The sequence below is a fragment of the Gallinula chloropus genome, assembly GCF_964237585.1.
Source record: "Gallinula chloropus genome assembly, chromosome: 2".
Classification (NCBI taxonomy): Eukaryota; Metazoa; Chordata; class Aves; order Gruiformes; family Rallidae; genus Gallinula; species Gallinula chloropus.
Window position 1 is genome coordinate 29,312,630 of NC_140086.1, and position 24,119 is coordinate 29,336,748.

At 37.7% G+C, this 24,119-nt stretch overlaps 1 protein-coding gene across 2 annotated transcripts in view; it reads right to left on the reverse strand.

Moving 5' to 3' along the window:
- WWP1 (WW domain containing E3 ubiquitin protein ligase 1) overlaps positions 1 to 24,119 on the reverse strand; it is a 67,340-nt gene that overhangs the window by 7,223 nt on the left and 35,998 nt on the right. For both annotated transcript variants that reach the window (XM_084260485.1, XM_084260484.1), the window contains exons 8-21: positions 21,875 to 22,223; positions 19,783 to 19,878; positions 15,554 to 15,728; positions 12,230 to 12,284; positions 12,048 to 12,132; positions 11,821 to 11,949; positions 10,810 to 10,882; positions 10,649 to 10,720; positions 9,526 to 9,614; positions 6,885 to 7,044; positions 3,411 to 3,544; positions 3,166 to 3,306; positions 1,576 to 1,696; positions 287 to 391 (exon numbers count right to left, since the gene is read on the reverse strand). In XM_084260485.1, the coding sequence (XP_084116611.1) occupies positions 287 to 391; positions 1,576 to 1,696; positions 3,166 to 3,306; positions 3,411 to 3,544; positions 6,885 to 7,044; positions 9,526 to 9,614; positions 10,649 to 10,720; positions 10,810 to 10,882; positions 11,821 to 11,949; positions 12,048 to 12,132; positions 12,230 to 12,284; positions 15,554 to 15,728; positions 19,783 to 19,878; positions 21,875 to 22,223 (1,784 nt within the window). The remainder of the gene's footprint in view (positions 1 to 286; positions 392 to 1,575; positions 1,697 to 3,165; positions 3,307 to 3,410; positions 3,545 to 6,884; positions 7,045 to 9,525; positions 9,615 to 10,648; positions 10,721 to 10,809; positions 10,883 to 11,820; positions 11,950 to 12,047; positions 12,133 to 12,229; positions 12,285 to 15,553; positions 15,729 to 19,782; positions 19,879 to 21,874; positions 22,224 to 24,119) is intronic.

The window sequence follows — 24,119 nt, forward strand, 5'->3', positions numbered from 1 at the left end:
AAGGTAGATCACTGATGACAATACAAAAAAATGATCACATAATCAATAAGAAAGACAAGATATAGATAAAGTATTCATGACACAGCCATCCAAATGAAACGTAGGTATCTATCTGACATTTCCCACCCTAAAGTATGCTCCTTAAAATGCACTAAATCCTCCTTTCCTTCTCTGAAAAAAGGAAGCAGTGAGGGATGCACTCAGCATCCCTCCACTTCGCAGGCTATTTGTGTTACAAAACAGAACAAAATCTAAAGAATTTGGAAGTCTTATTAATGAACATTACCTGCCAGAACCATATGATCTGCTTGCTGTTCCTTGTATAATGACGATAAACAGTGTTCCGCTGCCAGTCTGCTAAATCAACTTCTTGCATACCACAGAGCATGACCTAGAAAACAGGGTAATTGCTTGAAAATATACATGTCTACTCACACAAATTAAGAGCTAATTTTGTATCTTGTATAAGACATGCTAACATAAATGGAAGTTCTTGCTCCCAGCAAAGGACTGGTAGGTCTTTCACTTTGCTCCACAGTTAGATTACCCTTTATTTAAGTTCAGAACTACTCCAAAGTTGTATTTAAGTGGTTTGAGAGCCTGCATAAGAGAAAGCAGTTTCTTCCAGCTAATAATTCAATAATAAAAAATACTGTCTTTTCCATAAAAGGATATTTTACATTAAAGAGGATATTACCTTTCCCGTTAAAACCTTGCCTCCTATTCCAAGATGATGATGATGATGATTACATTGCTGCTACTGTTAACTACTAGTGAAGATAAAACTCATCTGCACAGTGTTCATTATGAAAGGTAATGAAAGCTGAAAGTGCTAAAGGTAAAGCCTCCCAGAAAACTGAACACTAAATAATATAGATCAAAGTCCTTTCTCAGGAAAAACTCCCATTTAACTTCAGAAGCTTTCAGACCACTGCTCATTACACAGGGAACCTTGGCAGGTCTCTCAGAAATAAATAAGCATAGCCTCTTGTCACTGATCCAAATCACAGCTCCAACAGTGAGCACAGGTCAGGCAGATTGTTAAGTAAACATGGTGCATGCCAGCGATGCCTTTTACCAGTCCTTGGGTTAGATCTGCAAAATTCTATTTCAATCCTTGTTCGTTCCTCCAACTTTCTGTCCTTAAGTGTAATAACACTAGAACCTATCCTAGACTGTGTATGTGAAACTAAACAAGCACTGTACACCAGAAACAACTTCTGTGCCATCTGTTGCAAGGTAATTTACACATCTCTCACACAGGTTAAAGTTTTCTAAGACTAATAGATCCATCTGTAACCTCATTTTCAGATCCTTTCATAGAAACTTACAAACCATGTTTTAATACTGAGGAGGGAATCCAAAATTCCTAACTGCTGAACACCACAAAACTAATTCAATAGATACCAGCTTTTTACCATGATCTACCCCCTCCGCTCCTATTAAATTCTCTGTCTTCCAGAAACCATTGAGCGCAGCATGCCACAGATGAGATATTCAGGATGACCTATCTATCTAATCATTCCACGTGTATTACCTTTGCAAGAGGTATAAATGTTGAACAGAAATGCTCACCTCCAGCTCCTTCTCATCAAAATAGTGTAACCACTGTAGAGGAACAACTTCATTAAAACCATCAAGAAAAGCTTTGGTTTGTTCTCTGACTCCCCGAGAAAATCGCCACTCAGCCATTAGCCTGGGATGGAGAAAAAAAAATACAAATCAAACATCAGTTAGCATTCAATGTCAACAAGTGTACACGTACTGCCCATGGCAGGGGAGTTTGAACTAGGTCATCTTTGAGGTCCCTTCCAACCCAAACCATTCTATATTTCTCTGTACAATTGTGTGCGTGTGTTCCCATGAAGTAAGACCCCCTCTAATTTTACTTCTTACACTGTATGATTCAAGTGATGATGAGGCACCTACCATACCAATATGATCACAAATCTCCAAACTCAGACAACAGTAAAAAGAGCAAGATGCACTTAGATTACCATTACACTTTAAAAAATATATTACTATTAACCTTTTGCTAATGAAATTTCAGCTGCTTTTTCATTAAAATGATGCTACTTAGGCATTATGCTATGGCAAAATGTGCTTTTCCTTTAAAAAGCACATAATCACAATGTTTCTACAGTAGAAAAGCAAAATTTCCACCAATTTTAAAAGTCTGTTCTCAAGCAAGAAACACCATGTAGGCAGAGAATAACAAAGAAATGCCATTGCTCATAATGCCTATAACTACAGCTGCTCAATACTTCCAGCTTCAATAAAGAGTAGCCATTTTCTGTTTTGAGCTTCTAATTTATGCCAAGATTTGGAGGAAGAGGCAACATTTTTTGTTTCAACTTAAATGGTCAAGCCACTTCTCAATAAAAAAACAGACAGACAATAAATACATAGCTACAGATATGAACTGTTTCACTGAGAAGCTAAAGACTGCTATTTTAAATGGAAAGTTTATGTGCAGCACTGGACACGTATCATATCATAGAAAAGGATCCATGTACATCTGCTTTTGAGATCACTCTGAATACATGGATCAGAAATACAGGTTCAGAAAGAAAGGCAGAGGTAAGATTAGGAGAGAAACAGGAAAGCAGAGGAACAGAAAAAAAAAAAAAGAGAAAAAATAGTTTAAGTCAGACCACATTATGCACCATTCTGAATTTCAGTTTCCACACTGATAGCAAAGGTGTGAAAATTTTTTAAATCCTATGTCCAGTACGTGTCTTTCCTCCACCTGGATTTGTTCCCTCATTTTGTTCATTCATTTTAAGTTTACCCTGGTTCTCTCATTGTACATGTAATAACAAGACAGGTCATGTTCTCTCTATTAGGTGGTTGTTCTGTTTTTTTCTTTTGGGTTTGGTTTGTGGGTTGGGTTTGGGTTTTTTTGGGAGGGGGCGAGGGGGAGGAGGGGGACAGGTAGTGGCAGTGGAGGGAGAGGGAAGAAGGGAATAAGAGAGATCAAAATGCACCAAGAAATCTTGTGTACCAAGGTACCACAGTGTACCATGATACCATTTAAGTAATAGTCCCAAGACTTACACAGTAATAGGGAAAAGAAAAAAAAGAAAAAGCATATGTTGTATCAAAAAGACTAGAGCAACAGAGTAAATAGGGAACACTTGGTTTTCAACATCTACACCTTCCTACCCAATATATTCTTCTTTGTTCTCCTCAGTTACCAAGATATTTGAACCTCCCGATTTCAGCTCATGTGAGGTTACTTTGCCCAGGAGCTCCATATCCACACAAAAATACATTTCCAAGTTACACTCTTCAATGTTATTATCCCTGAATGAAAAGAAAACACAAACAAAAACACAAACCCACAATGAATTCTGTATAAACAAAATCAAAAAACCATCACACACACACACAAAACAAAATCTACAAACCTTATCCAAATTAGGGAGTTGTAAAATTCAGTATCAATAGATTCTAGGTCCTTAATAGTAAGTTTTTTGCTCAGCATTCGTTTGTAGAACGGCAGAGAAAAGCCAGTGTCAATAAATTTCTCATGAAACAATGCCTGTTGAACAGAAAAAAGTCTGTGTAGCTTTTATTAAACTACTGAACTATTGAAGGATTTCTGGACTTGATTTCTTTTCTCTCCCCCCCCCCCCCCCCCCCCCCCCCCTTCTCCTTCCAATAATAATAAGCACCAAGTAGCAGTAGCAGCTTGGTATTTAAAACAAAGGAACATATTAAATGGGATGAAAAAAAAAAAAATTGACAAATATATCCAAGCATATGTTATGACAATTTAGAAGTTCTCCGATTAAAAAGAGTACATTTTATAAAAGGATGAAGTCTGTGAATAGAAGTTAGTACATTTCCTCTTTTTTATGTGAATAGGAATATATTCCAAGTGTTATTTGATCTTACTTGAGTACCACTACCATTTTTTAAAGCATACATACAGTCTGCAAAATGATCCTTTACACAGTGCTACTGCAGCTTGTAAAAAGTTTAAAAATGCAATCGCAGAGTGCTTCAGAAAGAGCTTTAGACATCACGTGTCTCATAGGTGAGTAACAGATCTGAGAAATCAGATTCTCCCTTGTACTGCAAAAACAGAAGGCTGAAAAAAACCCCAAAACATGGTCCCACTTGTCTCACCACACACGCACAGAGGGTGTAAGCTCGTTTCTAGTACTGACACACAGAATTACACACACATACACAGCGCTAACCTCTATACTGGCTCAGTGCGTCTGAGAGCGAAGAGGACAGCTAGAACTATGGAAGCTTTTTGTCCCTCGTCCTTATCAAACAGACCTTCTTCATTAAAATACCTCTTTACAAATCATCCTAAAAATAGGACAAGTATGGCATTCATTGCCTGTCTTTCCTTACAGCTAAAATTTTATGAGTGGAAGACCCAATATAACTGCCTGTTTCCTCCAGAAAAAGGCAAAGGATCCATCTTTCTTCCCCACCTTCTATTTCCCCCCTGAAGGCTTATTCTAGCATGCATTTTCTTCTTCTTTAGTCAAGCTCAGAAAGGTTCTCTCAGGGGTATTTATTTATTTATTTGTGTATTTATTTTTAAACTACTCTATACTTCTCATGGGAGAGTGAGCTGGCAGAAATGGAAAAATTAAATGTAATATGCAGCATCCAGCCATACGATTTGCTTATTTAAGAGCTTACTTTTGCACAAAGGATTTCATTTAATGTCTGTTGTAATCCTAAGGCAAAAAACATAAGTTGCCTCAGCAAACCTCACTTAACAGGTTTTTGTTACTAAAAACTTTTGTTACTAAGTTGCATATGCCTCATGTTTAACCTTGTTTCCGACTCCACACTGCCCTGGTGCAGCCTCACCTCGAATACTGTGTGAAGTTTTAAGCACCACAGTACAAGAAGGACATAAAAATATTGGAGAGTGTCCTGAGGAGGGCAATAAGGACAGTGAAGGGTCTGGAGGGGAAGTCCCTTGGTTTGTTCAGCCTGGAGAAAAGAAGGCTGAGGGGAGACCACATCATGGTCTATGGCGTCCTGACAAGGGGGAGAAAAAGGGCAGGCACTGATTTCTCTTTAGTGACCAGTGATAGAAACCAAGGGGATGGTATGAAGTTGTGACAGGGAAGGTTTAGGTTGGATATTAGGAAAGAGGTTCTTTAGCAACAGGGTGATCAGGCACTGGAATAGGCTCCCCAGGGAAGTGCTCACAGCACCGAGCTTGACTGAGTTCAAGAAGCGTCTGGACGATGCATTCAGTCCCATGCTCTGACCTGGCTGGGCCTGTGTGCAGGCAGGAGTTGGACTCGGTGATCTTTATGGGTCCCTTCCAACTCAGGATATTCTGTGATTTTATGATTCATTCAAAAATGTCTACACTTAAATTTAAGTATAAACCCAGAAGAAGTCTTTGTGATCTGAAAATCACAGTTATTTTGAACTGTGAGAAGGACAGAAACTACAAATGCACTTCAAAAGATTTTTAGACCCTTAAATTGATTCCCACATACATTATTAGCAGAGGTATTTTGAAGCCACTAGAGGGTATCCCAGGAAGTACTGCAGAAAGTGTCGCCCATTATGAACTATGAGTATACTCAAACCTCACAACAGACCATATTAGGGACTATTTCAAAGGTCTCTCTCTTCACCACTCCCCCTTTGAGAATTTAAAATAAAAATATTACTTCAGGAAATAAAAGTATGCCTTTTAAATACATTAAATTGTTATAACTAAGTTCTCTTCTATGATCTGAACTATTTGAAATAGTTTTCCTAAAGTTAACATTTCAATTATGGATTTATCTTATGGCAAGATCAAAAATCACCAGAAACAGATTTTGGCTCTAACACTGAATTGGCTTTACCACATCTTCCTGCTGAACAGCATTGTAGCTCGCTGAGGGTTCTAAAAGAACAGAGAAAGTTGGCAGCCTATTGAAAGTGTTAATCCAACAAAATAAATTTTCATGACAGAACAGAAATGGGGAACTTGGCCATAAAATCCTTGAAATCAGAGATGTTATCATCAAACTGAACAAATGTATTTGTCAAGATGCATCTATAAGAAAAAGCAACATCAAGAAAAGCCCTAAACCTAAAATTTTAAGTCTTAATGTTGGGGGGAGCGGGGTGTGGTGTGTGTCCACTTATGTTACACTTTGCTTATATCTATTCCAATTTCACACAAAAGCCTGGACAGAAGAAGACAACTTTAATCTACTCTTTTTGGTTTCTCTATTCACCGTGTTCAGAGATGTTGCTGAGGGCTACCTGCAGATATGATGATGATTATGTGGAAAAATGACTGTTATCACTACATGGAAGGAAAGAAATGTGACAGAGAGTGGGTCTGCTATAGAACACTGACTCAATGATACCAGAAGAAATGACAGCACATGCCTCATCAGCTTGTAGTTTACGAGAAACCTGATGGCAGAATCAGCTCCTGACAGCTTCTGCTATCCTCAGTATCTGACCCTTGCATCCAAGAACATACATTTAAATAAAGGCTCAGTGTACTCCACAAAACACTTCTCATTGTTTCAAATACAGTAGAGTGTACCAAGTATAACCGAGGAGCCTCTTCCAGAGAATACTAGTCACATTTTTCAGAGCATCAGTATTCAGACACTCTATCAAACAGCAATTTGCATGAAGTACACGCATCCAATTGATAAAAATATAATGTATTGAATTTTATATAAACTTTCATCACTATCCCAGGAAACTTGAGTGCACCAGAGACTTAACTCTCAGGGAATACTTTGGCTCAATAACTTAATATGCCTTAATCTTCAATTTCTAAGAGATAAATATAACCTTTAATGACTGTAAAAACAAACACTGTTCAGGAATAAATGTATATCTACAGCAAATAATAAAACCTTAAAAATCTAACCTACCATGGCAATAAAGCGCCCAATGAAACAGAAATATGAAAGATGGTCAGGATTGATTGTTGATGCTGGATTTATCTGCAGGCAATAGTTGCTCTTGCCAGCATATTCAAATAGGCAGTACATAGGGTTCAGTACTTCATGGGAAAGCAAGAAAAACCATTCTCTAAGGAAAAAAAAACACGTATACACATAAAAACCATCAAATACAGATGTTTATCACCATTCCCCTTAGGTAACTAGCAAAATGGTCAAAACATAGGCAAACAGTGTTGTATTAGAATCACAGAATAATATACGGCATTATATACTACTTAAATATCATTTTGAAAAATCATTAAGAATTATAATGTTAGAAAGTTATGGCTTCCAAAGTTTAGAAAAGATTGTTAGGATTGTCACCTTGAACACACCTCATTGCACAGGTTTTAGCTGCAAATTAGTAACATTTTTGCCTACAGATTCCTTGCCTCAACCAGTACACAGTATTTATCCTCCTCGTGCCTGCCTCACAACATACAACTCAAATCTTTATTAAAAACAACCCAACAGATTATTCCATGGGTGGTGCTTATTATAAACCACCCAGATAAAACAAAACAAGACAAAAGAAAAAAACAAAACAAAACACCCCAAACCACAGCACACCTTATTTGCTTTCCAAATCTGACAGCAGAACACACTGTTACTGTGGTTTAACAAATTAACCATGCATCAGTTCAGCCCACGGGACACGTCAATGTACAAATACGCTTTTGTTGAGGTTTAACTAATACATATTATTCACTCTCATGGTTTCCAACTCAACTAACCTGAAATAGTAACAGAACCTGGTATTTCCATCTTAGGATAGCTGATTTTTAGAATATTTGTTGCTTCATAGTATTCGTATATAATCAGACATCTCAGAAGCAGCCTCAGGAGCCCTAACCAATTGGAACTGGAAAACCAGGCTTAGAGAAAAGCCACAAAAGCAGCTAGAAGTCCGTCCTATAACAACTGCAGGGACTGAATTCTAGCCTGATGGTTTCAGCTGTCACATTGAAAAGGAATCTTTTTTATCCCTGTATTTACCTGAGACCAGGGAATAGACACGAGGGGTTTTCTGGCATGTTTCTCCTAATGCTTCTCTAAAATTCAAGTCATGGATAATGACTGACTACAATATGCTTCCAACCCAAAGCAAAGTTGAAAAAAGGCAGCCAGGACATGATAACCCTATTGGGGTTCTGTGTATCTTTTAATAAACATGAAAATGTTGTACAACATTCTATGCAAGCTTTATACTGCAACAATTATGTTAAGCCTGCATAGAAGCATCAAATTTAAAAGGCACTTAAATTAGATCAAAGCCAAATAACTAGGGAGGAATCAAAGACATCAGTCATCAGCAAGTGTGCACAAGCAATGAATTTTTCGCATCAGCAGCCAGAACTAGCCACAGGACACAGTGTCAGATTGCTCCTGCTGAAAAATCTAGAGGGAACACTGAGTTTAGCCTGCTGAGAGACAGGTGATAAATCAGGTGCATCAGCTTTCTATATTTGTATTAATGCAGTGTTACATTAGCAAGTCAATGTATGAACATTTACTCAGTGTTTCTTAAGAATTCTCGGCTCAAGTTTCAATGAGATTGCTGCTGCTTCTCAATTTCCCACACAAAATCTTGGGCATGACCTGCTCTTAAAGCTGTGAAATTATACCGTTTCTGTATTTGTTATTTCTTTATTTCTTCTGCCACATTGTGTGACTAATGATCTTCAGTTAAATTATTCTAACATCACTTCTTTGGAATACTTTGTTTCTCTGGAACCGGTTACTTGAATTCTATCCTATGCCTAGGGCCACCATGATAGGGACACCAACCAAACAAAACCCATGCAAAGCAAAATATTGGATTGCTCCCTGCAGTCACCTCCAAAAGCCTAGCAGATACTGTCGTTTGGAAGTGTAACCACCCACAGATCCACAGAAGCTCAACCTTCAAAGGCAAGTTTCCTTACTTACAAATACCACTTATTTTCAATGATCTTCATTTTAACACAGTGAACTACATGAAACCAGAACAAAACTTTCTGAAAGAGAACACCTTTGCACTTAAAAAAAAAAAGAAAAAATCCAAATACATCTATAACTACGTCTGATTCCCTGGATCTGAAGTAGTACTGAAATTTTCATCCTAATAATAACATTTCAGTCAAGTAACTGGCAGCAAAAGTCAGTGGTTGTCTCCTATATGGTCAACAGATGAAACACCCTTTCTGTGTTTCTCCTGTTATCAGATTTTCCCTGAGTAGCACTTCAGATTCTAGAAAAACTTATGGTCTAGCTGTTTTATACTCCTGTGCAGCCCACATAGTTGGTTCATCTGCTGTTACTTCATGCCTGCAACACTCTTCTTTGGCATTAAAAATTCTAATTTAAACATCAATCTTGGTCTAAGAACTAAACAACTGAGACTACAGTTTTATAACCCATAACAATAGCCAGTGCTGACAGTTCCACCTCATTAATACATTACGGGGAGCTACAAAGGTGACCAGGGTCTGACTGTAAAAGCAAGCAGTTTCCTGGCCACAGAATATTAGAAATCAATGTTAGAGTCCTATTTAAAAAAAATCTAAGAAATATTTTTTTTTCCTTTTACCTTGCCAAGCCACCATAATCCAATCCTTCTTCTCCTCTGAATATAACATATAATCTTCTCCTCAAATCATACGGTTTTAATGCCATAATCTATAAGAAAAACCCCAGAATTGTAGTAAGTTATAAATTATGCACTACCGATAGAATCACTCTTTCTTATTCAGATTTTATTTAATTCACAGAGAAATACCATGTATATCAAATGTTTACACAGAATTGACAAGAGATTACGCTATCTCATGGAAAATGCAATCAATGAACTGCACACAAAAATACCAACTCAGACTTCAAATCCTTGAGCAGCAGACTGCTAGCAAGTGGGACAGTGTATCTGGAAAGTATCACTATGGGGCTTCCCTGTCCTTATACTCTTTCCAAGATATTAACTACCATTAAAAGAAAATAGGCAAAAAGGCATTTCATCTGATATAACACAGATTTTAGGTTTTAGGCAAATCACTTAAAGTAATTTAATCCAAAGTGAGAGTAATATACTTCCTTTAATAACATACTTATAGAGAATCCCTCCCAAGAGGTTTTGATGTGGTGACAGTGGCATGAATTATCATTGTTACAGAGAAAGAAGGAAGGAACATACACTGGCTGCAGACTGTAAGAGCTCAAGAACCATAAGCTTGAATTAATTACACAGCTTTAATGTTTGAAGGACAAAGGACACCAGTTTTAATTGGAGAAAACAGTGTTTTGTAACATATATAACCACACACAAGAATCAGAGAAGCAAATCCAATGTGGTTAAGTTAATATGGTATGAAATGTGGTTAAGCTACAGAACTCTACCACAGGATGCTGTAGATGCAAAAAGTTCACCAGGAACACAGACAAGCTCACAGAAGAGAAGTGCCTTGAGGATTATTAAATAGCCAGAAACCACATCAAGCCTAAGCAGCATTTAAATTGTAAACAGCTGGGAGCTGAAAGATTATTTTGTAACAGTATTATATTTATTACTTCTGTTCTTACAGCCTTCCCTAAGAATCCCCTTTGGCTAATACCAGAGGAAGATTACTGTGCCTGAAGGACTAATAGTCTGAACTGGGTATGGCCATTTTTCTTCTCATGCTTTGTCTTGATAAACAAGCCAACAACCTTTACATGCTTACTTGCTGGAAGGAATCCTCAAATAAAGTCTGTCTGGATACATTGATTTTCACATGACTTGGCAGTGCATTGGACTGTAATCATAAGGCAATAATGTTAAAAGGCAGCAAATATAAATATAAATTCAAACAGTTTCAGGAAGTAAATAATTAGTAATCCATACCTGACATAAGTAACGGAAATGAGCAAGTTTCCACCTAAAGCTGCGCTCATAAGCGATCTGCGGCCCTTTATTTCTGTGAGGAAATATATTTGAGGTAATTAACCACACAGACTTGTCTAACAGCACTTTCAATGCTAAACAGCAACATGCCATTTCAAAAATGCACAAAAATTGTTATCGCAAGGTATGATCCGAAACAAAATGCAGCTGATGAGATTATCAGATCATTTCTGCACCCCACCCAACCCAGTCAATTTACCAAATTTGAGAGAAAGGTAGAGATCTAGATTTCAAAGCCATATCAATCTTGTAAAAATTGCAAGCCAATGAAAGATGAGACATCTAATTTATTGCCTTCACGGAGAGAAAGACTGCTAAATCAGGCTTCATAAATTCATATGCTTATGGAACTATGAAGGAATTTCTAGTACAATACTCCATAGGCTCTTTGAATGAAAAGTCATCAACACATAGTCAGAAGTAAACCCTACCCTAGATAAAAGACATTAAGACAGGCACTGTAGGTTGGGTCAGTAATTCCTAGTAAACTATTTTTTAAAAAGATTTCTATGTAAAATTTTTGAAAAATATTTAGCATTACTTTGTTTAGACATAATGTGGCTAGAGGGTGTGTACTATAAGCAATAGCCATTACAATCATTTGCCATTGCTTTAAAAATTTAATTAGCTAGATTGGTTGAATATTCAAGTTTACCTCACTTCCATTCTCTATTTATAAAACAATCACAAAATTGATATTTGAGAAGCATATAGAAAAACTACTGAAACTTTGAGCAGTGCAGCAGGGTGTGGAATAGATAAACTGACAATTAAATCTTAACAATTGATTCAATTTACAGGACAACAGGTTAAATTAATAGAATATAATTTACAGTTTCATAATATAGTGCTCAGTTCCAGATAAAAGTATATTGTTTTCTAGTATGAGAAGACTATCATTCAACTATAACAAGTTATAATGTTAAAAAACGTATTTAATTTCTCACTTACACAGAAGATTTCCCAGTACGAGGATCATTGAAGGTGGTAGTTCTTGTATTATGGTCAACGAAGTATTTGACACCTTCTCTAGTGTATCTGATTTCCCAGCCCTCTGGAAGAGGGTCCTCATTTTGTAAACTGCAGAAGAAATTGCAGACAGTACTTTTTCCCCCATATCATGACATATAAGAATTAAGCAAGATCTTTTTATCTCCACAGTCAATATATACACCTACCCTTGAGTTCGAGGGTCTTCCCACTGTGTTGTCTTTGTGTTATGATTTACAAAATATACCCTATCATTTGAGTCCACTCTCCTTTCTACGGGAAAAAAAAGAAAGAAAAACCCACTATACAACAACCACATTCCAAATTTCTGTAACTGTCACTTCCTGAAATCAACAGCTCATTAACTTACCCCAACCTGGTGGTAACGGCCCAAGTGGATCATTTTCTGCTGACAACATCGAAGCCTATTTAAAAACAAGAGGATGTTCAGTTACATCAAACACTATTTAATATTTTTTTCAACGCATTTTAAGATTGCCACTAGTGTTGAAGACTATCCATTCTAGAAAAACATGCCGGTTTTAGGCTGTTTTTGTGAAGAAACATATGATTACGTGATAAGGCGACATGATCTGTGCCCTTGCCTCCACTGTTTCCATCCCAACATAACCTCCCTTTCCCTTCCTACAGGAAACTCGAAAGAGACTCAGTGGTCTCTAAAACGTGCAGTTCATAGAAGTTTTGCGGAAGCACGCAGAAGCAGATAAGCACAATGTTCTTGCTTAAGAACATGCTTTACCATAATAAACATTTCCAAGCACAGTGATTACTGCCAACATAAGAGTTTTTTGCTTCCTCAATACATGGTCTCTCCCCTGGATGCTGGGCTATTTTCTGACTGTCATTCTTTGCAAATGCAGCTGCATTCATTGAAATACACAGATGGTTAAAATTATACCAACGCACGTTAAAGTTAAAAAGAAAGGGGAAAAAAGGAAAAAAAAAAAACCAAACCTGATTGAATTATTATATAAAACCATGCTAAACACATGATATACTGTAACCTTGCAGAGGTCCTCCAGTAGGACCCCAAGAATACAAAGCATGGGAAAAATAAAATGTAAAAGGCAGAAATCCCCCAGACTGCAATATTGATGCTCTGATTTATACCTGGAAGCATCCATCCCCTAAATTTTTCAGGACACTAAAATTCTTTTTTCTTTTTTTTTTTTTTTTCGGGGGTGAGGGGAGAGGTACCAATCTACATTTTCCAAAGTACCTTAAGGATCACCGTGCTACTAATGCTGCTTTTTATATAGCACTTCAAATCCAAAAATGTCAAATCCACTTAAGATCTTACAACAGCGAATTCTCGCAAAAAACCTGCACTATTTTTTCCTGTGAAACAGGAACAGAGCAAGGATCAGAAGAAAACGCAATAGCTACACTCAAAATCAAGATGCCTCTTTGTACAGGCCACCAGCTACCACATGTGAACAGAGAATTATCATTATCTCAGCAGCAAATGCATTTGCCTTTTCTGCTTTTGGAAAGTACACAGCCACAATGACCCTGGAACTGAAGACTTGTCTGCAGTGAGTATGAAAAGAATTGCGCAGAACAGAAAATGCTCTCTGTCAAAGAACCGAACCATGGCACGATTCAAAGATTTCCAGTACTCTTAATGAGTCCAAGGGTTTGTGTGTGGCTCCTGGTTAATTTATATTTAACAGAACACTCCAAAACACTACGCAGTAGCATGGGATGAGCCAGATACTATACCAAAAGATTATAATGTATTAACCCAGGTAAAAATAAAAGTATCTAAAACAACTAGGTCCTATCCAACTTCCATCCTTCACATACTTTAGCTGTGACTATTAAAGGTAACTGAAATATTCTCTTACTAATTAAAAGCATTAATTCACTTTTTTCCAAAAACTAAATAACAATCTCTCTTATAAACTGATACACAGGCAGAGACCTAGTATGTCACCAGAGGAAGAAAGTAACCTGTAGCTTGACACCAGCAATTCTCGATGAAAAGTACACAGCAACACTAAAGCAAAAATTAAAAAAAAACCCCACTTTTTTCAATGTAACTCCCAATAAAATGTGAATTCTAGGTATGTAACTGATAAAACTGTTTAGAAAACAGAATTCTAACAAACCCTAATTTAACAATTTTAACGTCAGATGGGGCATTCTAAGCAACAGGTCTGTGGCTTTCAGTAAGAGTCATCATGAAATGAAGAAAGGAACGTAATTTAATTTAAAAAATATATTGCTCCCTGAGAGAATACATATAGCTGAAACCGAAAGTAAATCCTAGAACAAGGAAAAGTGAGTTTTCTGTAATATTCAAGCAACTGATCCAAGTAGTACACAAGTGCAGAAAGCTGCTCTATGAGAGTTCCTGGCTTGGTATGTTTCAGCTGCAATTCACTGATCTGCATTAAAAGTTACCTATGTACATTAATATCTGAAGGAAGGATGCAAAGATGACACAGCCAGGCTCTCTCCAGTGGTGCCCAGTTACAGTACCGGAGACAACAGGCACAGACACACACAGGAGGTTCCCCTTGAACATCAGGAAGCCTTTTTTTTACTGTGAGAGTGACCGAGAACCAGCACAGGTTACCCAGGAACATTGTGGAGTCTCCACCCTTGGAGACATTCAAAAGCCATCTGGACATGGTCCAGGGGAACTGGTTTTAGGTGGCCCTGCTTGAGCAGATGGCTTGGACCAGATGACCTCCAGAAGTCCCTTACAACTTCAATCATTCTCCTTCTCTAACTGCATAAGATAAACAGAATTAAGATGAACAGTTCCAGGAGTTAAAACAATGAGTGGTGATACAAGTTTCTGCTATTGCTGGTGATGAGATATGATGTCTAGTTAGATAATGAGAGACAGAGAATTGTTAAGTGTAACAATAACGCAGCATCCTTTACTTCAGAGGGGTGTCTGAATAAAGCCCACCAAATCCAAAGCAAAGTTAGGTCTGTGGATGCACAGAGTCCTAGTCCAATGATGCTGTTTCAGACTTGTACTTCCAGCTTTCCTACATGCCACTACAATGTCTCTTGGACTGGATCTTTAAGAGATGAAGTAGAATGAACTGTTTAGAGTGACAGTGACATTCAGGCACCATTGTTCTTAACCATTAAAAGCGACTAGCTTACTTATCCAGTCACAGGTGGAAAACTCTGTCTCAACATATACCTTCTTTGAAACTACTCATGATATTTTCTTCAGGCAGAAGTAAGTAGGAAATTACCTGAGAGAAATGGAAAACCATGTTGGAAATTACAGAGCTGAACCAGGTGTATAAGCCTCTAAATAAGCTCAAAGTAAAAGAATTGTAATCTGTACTAATGAATGACTCCTAATCACTAAAACACTTTTGAAGGCTATTTAATGTTCAAAATGCCCATCTCAGCTTTTCAGTTAATGGACTGCTTTGGTTTTACCTCTTACTAATACTATTAGAAGTTCTCATTATCATGCAGTACACAAGGCTCACGTCAGGGAATAAACTCACAAGTGAGTACTTGTTACCTTTAAAGATGGTTTCTGTTAACGTTTCTCAATGAAATCGAATCAGAATTACTGATGCCAAACATCTTGTAACGCAAACGGCTGAATAGTTGCAAAATCACTTTGGAAAAAATCGAAAGAATGAAAAGTATACCTATAACTCTACTTATTTCCAAATTTTATGCAAGTTACCGAATAGAGGTATCGTTGGTTAAATTGTTGCATAGCTCCTTGCAGCTGATTCCGTTGAGATTGCCATTGTTCAAAGTTCCTCACTGATTCCATTGTTGGTCGCTGCCATGTTGTTGTTCTGGTGTTGTGGTCCACATAGTAAACTCTCCCACGATCATCAACTCTTCTTTCCCAGCTTTCAAGAAAACACACGTTAAACAGCTAAATTTTTCAGTAATATCACATAACTAATTATCTCTTTATCCTCAACTCCTGAACAGTACTTGAATGAAGTACTGGTGTCAGAAGCACGATTTAAATTTTTCAAGTACACAGAAGTACTCCCCAACTTTATTAGCAGAAGGACCACCACACTGACCTCAAGCATATTCAGCTGTCTGCCCCCTTTTTCACTTTGTAAATTCCTGTGACCATAAGCAATGTTGGCAGGTTTCACAGAAAACACTTTGCCTGGAAACCTGAGATTGGGAACCTAGACCTGTCACCTAAATAAAGGTGGGTCAGATATGCATTATTTAATGCTATGCTGGTTTTGGCTGGGATAGAGTTAATTTACTTCATCGTAGTTATAGTATGGGGCTGTGTTTTGAATTTCTGCTGAAAACAGCGTTGGTAACACAGGAGTATTTTTGTCACTGCTGAGCAGGGCTTACACAGAGCCAAGGGCTTTTCTACTCCTCACACCACCCCACCAGTGTGGAGACTGGGGGTGCACAAGGAGTTGGGAGGGGACATAGCCGGGACAGCTGACCTCAAATGACCAAAGGGATATTCCATAACATATGATGTCATTCTCAGTATTGATTCAATGAAATATAATCATGCTGAATAGATTGATATAGGTGTAGCTTAAGAGACAATATAATTTTAATATAAGAATTTTCATGGTTTTAAGAATAGATTAGTTTAAGAGAAAGCTGAAACTGTGTAAGCTGCTTGTGAGAGCAGCTGCAAAACTTAACCATAACAATGCAATAGTAACAGCCTTGAAGATAAAGAAGTAAGAATTTGTGTGTTTTTAGGAATAGATTAGTTTTGGATTTTAGCAGAATCTGGCTGTAATCACATAAGTTGTTTCATGAAAGCAGCTACAAAACTTAACCACAATTGCGTAACAGCCTTGAAACTAGAGGAAGTAGAAGATAGAGAAGTCATAAATAATGAAACTAATGACCAATTATGAGACAGAGTATATCTTGTTTTCAGTGAAAAACTAACTACTTGGTGCAGGTGTTGGGAGCCCAGATAAGCATGGAGAGGAGGCATGGGGAGCGTGTGCTGAGAGCAAGAAGGGCATTCAGCCTTCATCCCTGGGGACCACCGAGGGATCCCCTGGGTGTCACTGAGCATGCTCTATCTGTAGGGAATTAATATAGAAAACTACTTAGAAATAATTTGCATAACTCTGCCTTTTCCTCGAAATTATAATGAATATGTAGAGTTAATCTGTAAAACTGTGAGAAATTTGTCTTTAATGGGCGCACACATTTGGAGGAGTGATTCCCTGTGTGCCCAGTGCTGCAATAAAGGACACCTCCTTAACAGTCACCAAGGCTATTGAGTTTTGATTCTGGCTTTCTGGGGCATCAGTTTGGTACCCCAGATGGGACCCTCTCTGCTCGGCTGCAGGATCTGGTAAGGAACAGGACTCCCTAGGCGTGCCCTGGGATTTCACAGAGGGACTCCTTGCCCTGCTTGACACACTGCAGGAGCAGACAAGGACCATACTTTGATTTTTAAGGTATTCCTTTAACTTTATTTGAGCTCCTGGTTTGGTGGATGTCCATCTGTATCTGGTATACTTGGGTATCTTGGTATTTGGATTCTGGAGATCAGTCGTTTGGGGATACTGTAAGCCGTTGGGAGACGTCCCTCGTGAGTGTCGTATACCAGGTTACTAGTTCCTGATCGTATACACCTGGTTAGTAGCATGTAAAAGCTGCTAATAATCAGAATTTTGATAACTGTATCGAGTATTGTTCTGTTTCAAATTTATCATGTAAAGATTTTGTGTAGGTGTCACCGAGGCATTTAAGTAATCATCAAGTGAGTGTGGAGTTCTGCTGTGAACTTCTGTAACAGCGTGCTGCTCTGCAGTCAGTGAGAGAGCTCCTGCCTGTCACATGGGAGACCAGGGTTTGATTCCCAACGGTGCTCTGTTGGCACTGATTTATTGCTGTTAACTTTGGATATTGCTACAAGGAACTGACTTTTGGAAAGTGATTTGGATTTGATGAACGGTTGGTGTGAGTGAAATGAGTTAACTCTGGTGTGAGTGGTGAGTGACTGAGTCACAGCATTTCTGTGAGAGAGAGAAAATTACCCACTTGAAATTTATGTTTTGTTTTATTTTATGTGTAATTGGTGTGAAATGTTTTGTTCTCCTAAAGGCAGGGGTTGAGAGGTAACTGTGACTAAAGACTGGAGGGAAACAAAGTAGCGAAATCCCTAAAGAAAGCCCCCTGGGTTGTGTGATTTCGCAATGGAAAGGTATCAGAGAACCGCCCGGTGGGAGTGGGAGTAAAAAGAAGTTGATTAAATATTGCAATAAGTGGTGGCCTATGTATAAATTGGCTAGTGGAGAAAAATGGCCACAGAATGGGACACTTAAGTACAATACTCAGTTGCAATTAATGCTTTATCTAAAGAAAAAAGGGAAATGGAATGAAATTGACTATGTTGATATGTTTTTCACCCTCTGAGATCATCCTGAGTGGCAGAGGGAGTGTGGGTTTACTATACCGCAAGATTCCCTGGTGATGGCTTTAGAAAAAAACAGAGAGAAAAAGAAACAACTGAAGGGATGCAGCATAAGGAAGCGTGGTACATGGAACGGGGCTTTTAGAAGAAAGAACCAGATGAGTTAGGATCCCCTCTTTTCTGGTGAAAAGGAAAGTGAATCAGATCAAGAAACATCCAATCACTCCAGCTCCGGTCCTGTTGGAAGCCAAACCAGAAGTAAAACTGACAAAGGCCAACAATTATTAACCCCCCTGCAAGAAGTTGTGGGACTGACAGGGGACACACTTAAAGTAAAGATCAGTGATTTGGATAATTGGAAGGAAATAGCTAAAGGATATAGGGACGACCGCTCTAAGCTGTCAAGATGATCTGAATTGATTGTTAAGAATTTGGATCCTGACTGGAAAGATATTGATTTAATGTTAAATGAAATCACAGAGACTGAGCAGCAGTTAATATTGCAAGCTGCCCGGACTCATGTGCAGGCACAAATAAATGGGAGATCTTTGGATGGCCACGCAGATGACCATATTCCCCTCATGAATCCGTATTGGGAGCCAAATACTAGTAGAGATTATAAAAGACTAAGGCAATACCGAGAATGGATAAGGCTGGGCATAGAGACCGCCATCCCTCAGGCAGTGAACTGGTCTGCAATATATGCTATAAAACAAGGGCAGACTGAGAATTTTTAGACAGATTAAAGGAAGCTATGAGAAAAATATACTACTTTGGATCCCTCCTCTGATGTAGGAAAGCAGCAGTTGGTCTCTGTTTTTGGGACAGTCTGCTTTAGATATAAGGAGAAAACATCAGTAAATGAAAGAACCTTATATATGAGAATTGGCAAGGTTATTAGAAACAGCTTGGAGAGTGTACAGAAATAGGGAGGAAGTAGGTATCAGTATATAATGGGCTGGGTGAAGAAGTGGGGGGGAGAAGGGGGGAGGGGCAGGGAAGAGGGGTTATGGAATGTTCGGAGTGATGGTGTTCGTCTTCCCAAGAAACTGTTACATGTGATGGAGTCCTGCATTCCTAGGGGTGGCTGATCACTTGCCTGCTGATGAGTAATCACAAATTAACTCCTTGGTTTGCTTTGCTTGTGTGCATTACATATTAAACTGTCTATCTTAACCCATAAGTTTTCGCACTTTCATTCTTCTCATTCTCTTCCCCAACTCAGTGTGAGAGGGTAGGGGGGTGAAAGAGCAGCTTGGTGGGTGACTGGGGTTAAACCACACCAAATGTTTAAGGTTTTTAAAGGAAGAAAGTAATTCAATAACCATATTTGAACAAGTCATCAGAACAAGTGACATGCACAGTAACAACTTGCCTATGACAACAAATTGAATGAAAGCTAGAATTTCTTAATATCTGACAGATTATAGTGTTGATTAGCTACTTCTAAAAGTTGTTACTTTTTTCCTGCATCAAACAACAACAAAAAGTGCCTTTATCATATTTAAACCAAAAAAAGTCTACATTACCCAGGAGGTAAGGGCTGTGGTCTTTCCCATGTTGTAGTTCGTGTGTTGTGATCAACATAATAGGTTCTACCATGAGGATCCTTTCTTTGCTCCCATCTTCAAGGCAAAAAGACTTTCATGTTAGTCAAGGTGAAAATGCTTCCCTAGGAATTATTCCCAGTAAAGTACCTTGATATTTAATGAAAGTACTATAATCCAAAACTCATTCTGAACCACTGAGAACTCACCAGAATACAGATCAGTTACTTCCCATTAAAAATGGCATCAGCATAAAGACTTCTTTAAGGGACTTGGTACATTATATGAGCTTACATCAGTACGCACAAACATTTTCAAATTCTCAATACAAAGTCAATTACTTATCTGCTCAAAGCTTGGATGCTAAAATAGCCTCATTCAGAAAGTGCTTCGTGCACTTCCAAGTACACGTCTCTCTCAAAAAGGAGGAAGTTTGCATTTTGAAGAACTTTTTACTATACCCAACAAACAACAGGATCTTTCCAACTGTTCCTGAAGTATGTGCTTTAAGATGGTTTTCCTGTGGTTTTATTTCCTATCCTGGTAAATTCTCTATCTGATATCCATGGGATTATTTCTTCAGTTTTAGTTGCAGAATAAACTTACACTGAAGATGGGAAGAAGACCAAACGTTATCAACAACTGAAGTTTTATTCTGCTGAGAACTGCCATAATGCAATGAAGGTATTGAGGAAACCAGGATAAATATTAGACAAAAAGCTGAACCCCTGCTTGCATTAGATATATGTTTGGCTTTTTAATATACATAATTAATTAGCTCCTAACAAATGTAGGCAGAACACCTTACCTGCTACTCAGGATTTGACATGCATTTCCTCACTACTAGAAAGCATATATAAAATTCCTACAAAGTGTTTTTTACAGTTCCAGAGGATAAATGAATGGTTACAAGAAAGTAAGAGAGGAGCAGGAGCATGTTACAAAGTTACCAGGGATAAACATAATGAAGACTCAACTAGATTGGGGAGACAGAAAAAAAAAATCGCCACAGAAATGCTGTCAGGGAAGAATCATGAAGAAAAGCATTTGGCCAGACCATGCACTACACTGGAACTGATTACCCTTTTGAATTTTTTTTTAAAAAAATCAGTGTGGAGGGGGAATGACCACAGGAAATCCCACCTATAAAGTGCTTCCATGATCAAGGAATTCTGGTAACTCTTTTTAACTCTTTCCCAATAGTATATATACCAAATTTCTATATTTTTAGATGCTTGTTTTCATGTTGATGCAACTGCACTAACAGCTTCCTGAACCTCCTTCAGAGGGAGCAATTACAGGACAGGCTCTCTGAAAGATCAGCTAGAATTAAAGAAGGTACATACACTTTGGGTAAGAAACAATTTCTGTGTTCAGAAAATGCTAAAATACAATTTAGCATTCAGAATACTATAGATATGTTAGTTTTTCCAACAGTTACTGAAGAAATCTTTTCACCCACACGAGAGCATCTATCAAAAATTATATATATGTATAAACGAGCATGTACTGTATTTTCATTTAAAATCTAAGCACTTCAACTGTGTGTTTCCAGTTTAGGACTACAGAAGTAGTTTCTAACAGGCTAGTAGAACTGAGAGTAGAATAGAAAGCTTCTAGTTATTCTGAGCACATACTTATTTCAAACTGTATTTTGACCGGTAAGATTATTGGTTTCATTGCCTCACAGCAAGTACCTACAAGTATTTCTACACTATTTTCACTTCTCTGTATTTTGGTCCCTACTATATTCTCATAGTGAACAAAGGAGTAACAAATCATGACCAAAATAAGTTTGAATGTATCTAATAAAAAGTCTTCACATCCCTAATGCCCAAGAGTTTGTCTATTTAAATCACAATTACACCTCAGCAAATCAATTCTCAGCTGCTACTTTCTGGGACAAGAGCTACCAGCCACTTACAGCAGCAGCACAAGCACTATTTTAGATTACATAAACCTCTCTCAGTCAACTAACCTGAGTTTGGCAATCCCAGCACAGAATTAAATTTTTGTTTGTTTATATGAATGCTCAGACAAAATGTAATTATTGCATTAAAACAAGCCCACATACCCAGGTGGCAGAGGTTCTGTACTGGCATTACCAGGCTGCTGTCTCACAGGCTCTGCAGATGCACTTGAGGTGGAGGATGATTCCCTTGGTTTTGCTGCATCTGTAGCTGTACTGTTCCTAGCGTTAGGCTGAGCACAGTCTGTTGTAGCTGTAGGTTCTAGTCCAGCAGATGCAACAGGTAATGAAGAAGTGTGGCTTTCAGAACAACTAGGTGCTTCTGGTGTTGACTGAGGTTCTACTGTAGTGTTAGTGCAATCTAGAGACACGGGAGCTTCAACTGAACCCGTCGGAGCCTCGGAGACAGAAGAATTATCAGCTTCTGGTGCAGAGGCCGACGACTCACCATTAACTGAGAAATGGAAAATAACAACATTCATATTTAAGAATCTGATGACATTTACTTTTCAAATTACCAACTTTTGGAGTAAACAACATGGAAGACATACATTTAAGTCACACCTATATGCCATAAGCAGCATTTTTGTCTGAGGTGACAAAAAGTCACAACGCACCTGCCTTTGTGAAAACTGTCATTAAAACTGAGAATCTGGAAGCCATTCTTTGTATTTATTTGCTAAGGTAATTTCTTACTCTCTGCGTATCTTGGTCAATTCAACATTATACTTTACTATTTGCATTAGCAAAAGGTGCTCGTCTGCTTCCCTGAAAGCAGTACTGCTGTATTCACTTCGAAACTTTAAATTTTTATCAATTTCAAAAAAGTATCTTTATTAGCATAACAGGAAATCTAAAAAACTATATGAAATATAGAAAATGCAGTTCCTTTTTTTCCCTTAGAGTTGAGGTACAGAACCCTACAATTAAGCAAAAAAACACCTTGTAAAACTCCTCCAAAAGCAGGATTAAAATGCAAGAATTAGTATTTGGCTAATGCAACTTATGTAGTTCAATGACTGAAGAAAATTGTTTTAGAATCACAAATAAATGAACTTTGGTCTTTTAAGTAACAATACAAATGTCATCCATTTCAAGCAAAGCATAATCTCATAAAAGGTTTAAAGCAGGCATAGATTTAGTAGGAAAAAGGGGCTAAGAAGGCCCACTTGGCCAACAATACTTTAATCCCAATCATCCGCAGAGCTTTACAGGACAATATCTCAGCATGACAAAATCTTACTTTCAACAAGCAAAATGAGGTACAGCAGTCTGTATGACCCCCATTAAAAGTCAAGGCCCTATTAAAAGCCGTGCAACATTATTCACTGATTTCATCTTCTGCACCACTAATCAACAGCAGACAATGATAATTCTATTTAAATTTGTCAGTTTGTACCTCTTTGGAGTTGAAACTATTTTTCTAGAAGGCTAAATAATACATGAAACACATATTTCAGTTAATTTGCTGTCTTGCAGCTTACTATCAGTTTACAGTTCTGGAGACTGAGACCAATACAGTTGCTCTATTACCTTATTGATACAGAGTTACAAAATTTAACTGCAGACTACAGCCTATAGAAATGCCATTCTAGCATTGTAATGAATTAATTTATTTTAATCCTGTCTAACACAAATAAAAAAAACCCAACTAGGTTCTACTTACTACTTGTAATATCTACGTAATATAAGCAATTTATTGCTTTCCCAGATGGTGAGAAAAGCAGGTCAATGCATTACAAACAATAAATACTTATCAGCGGTGTTTTTGAATTAGTGGTTCAGTTTCTTTAAGGAATTATCACTGGGCTGTATTTTCTTGATATGCACAATGATAAACATGATTTTACAGGCAATAGCAGTATTGCAGGGTAATACATCACTACACTTCCAGCTCACACAAAACAAGTTAATTACATTACAACATGTCAAGACTTTGTATTATTCCAAGAAAATCTAAAGCATGACATTAAAAAAAATAACTACAGACAATCTGATAAAGCTTCTTCAAACTTCTGCTTTAACTAACAAGTTTTACTTAAATAGGGAAAAAAAGCCAACTGAAATTTCAGCTTTCATTAAAAAAACCTGTTTAATTCAGCCACATGAAAGAATGAATGGGATTACATAATGAAGTTAGAAGCAAAATTAACTGACAAATCATCAGCTCTTTTGTAAGCTGATCTCCAAAACAGATCTATAAAACATTACATCAGTCAATTACCTCACCAATTAGATCTAAAATAGGGATTAGGACAACACCACATGAACTTACAATCCTGCTAAGCACAACAGTAGGGGAAAAAAAGTCTGTCATCAACAAATGCTGGAGACCTGCTTTATATCCTGC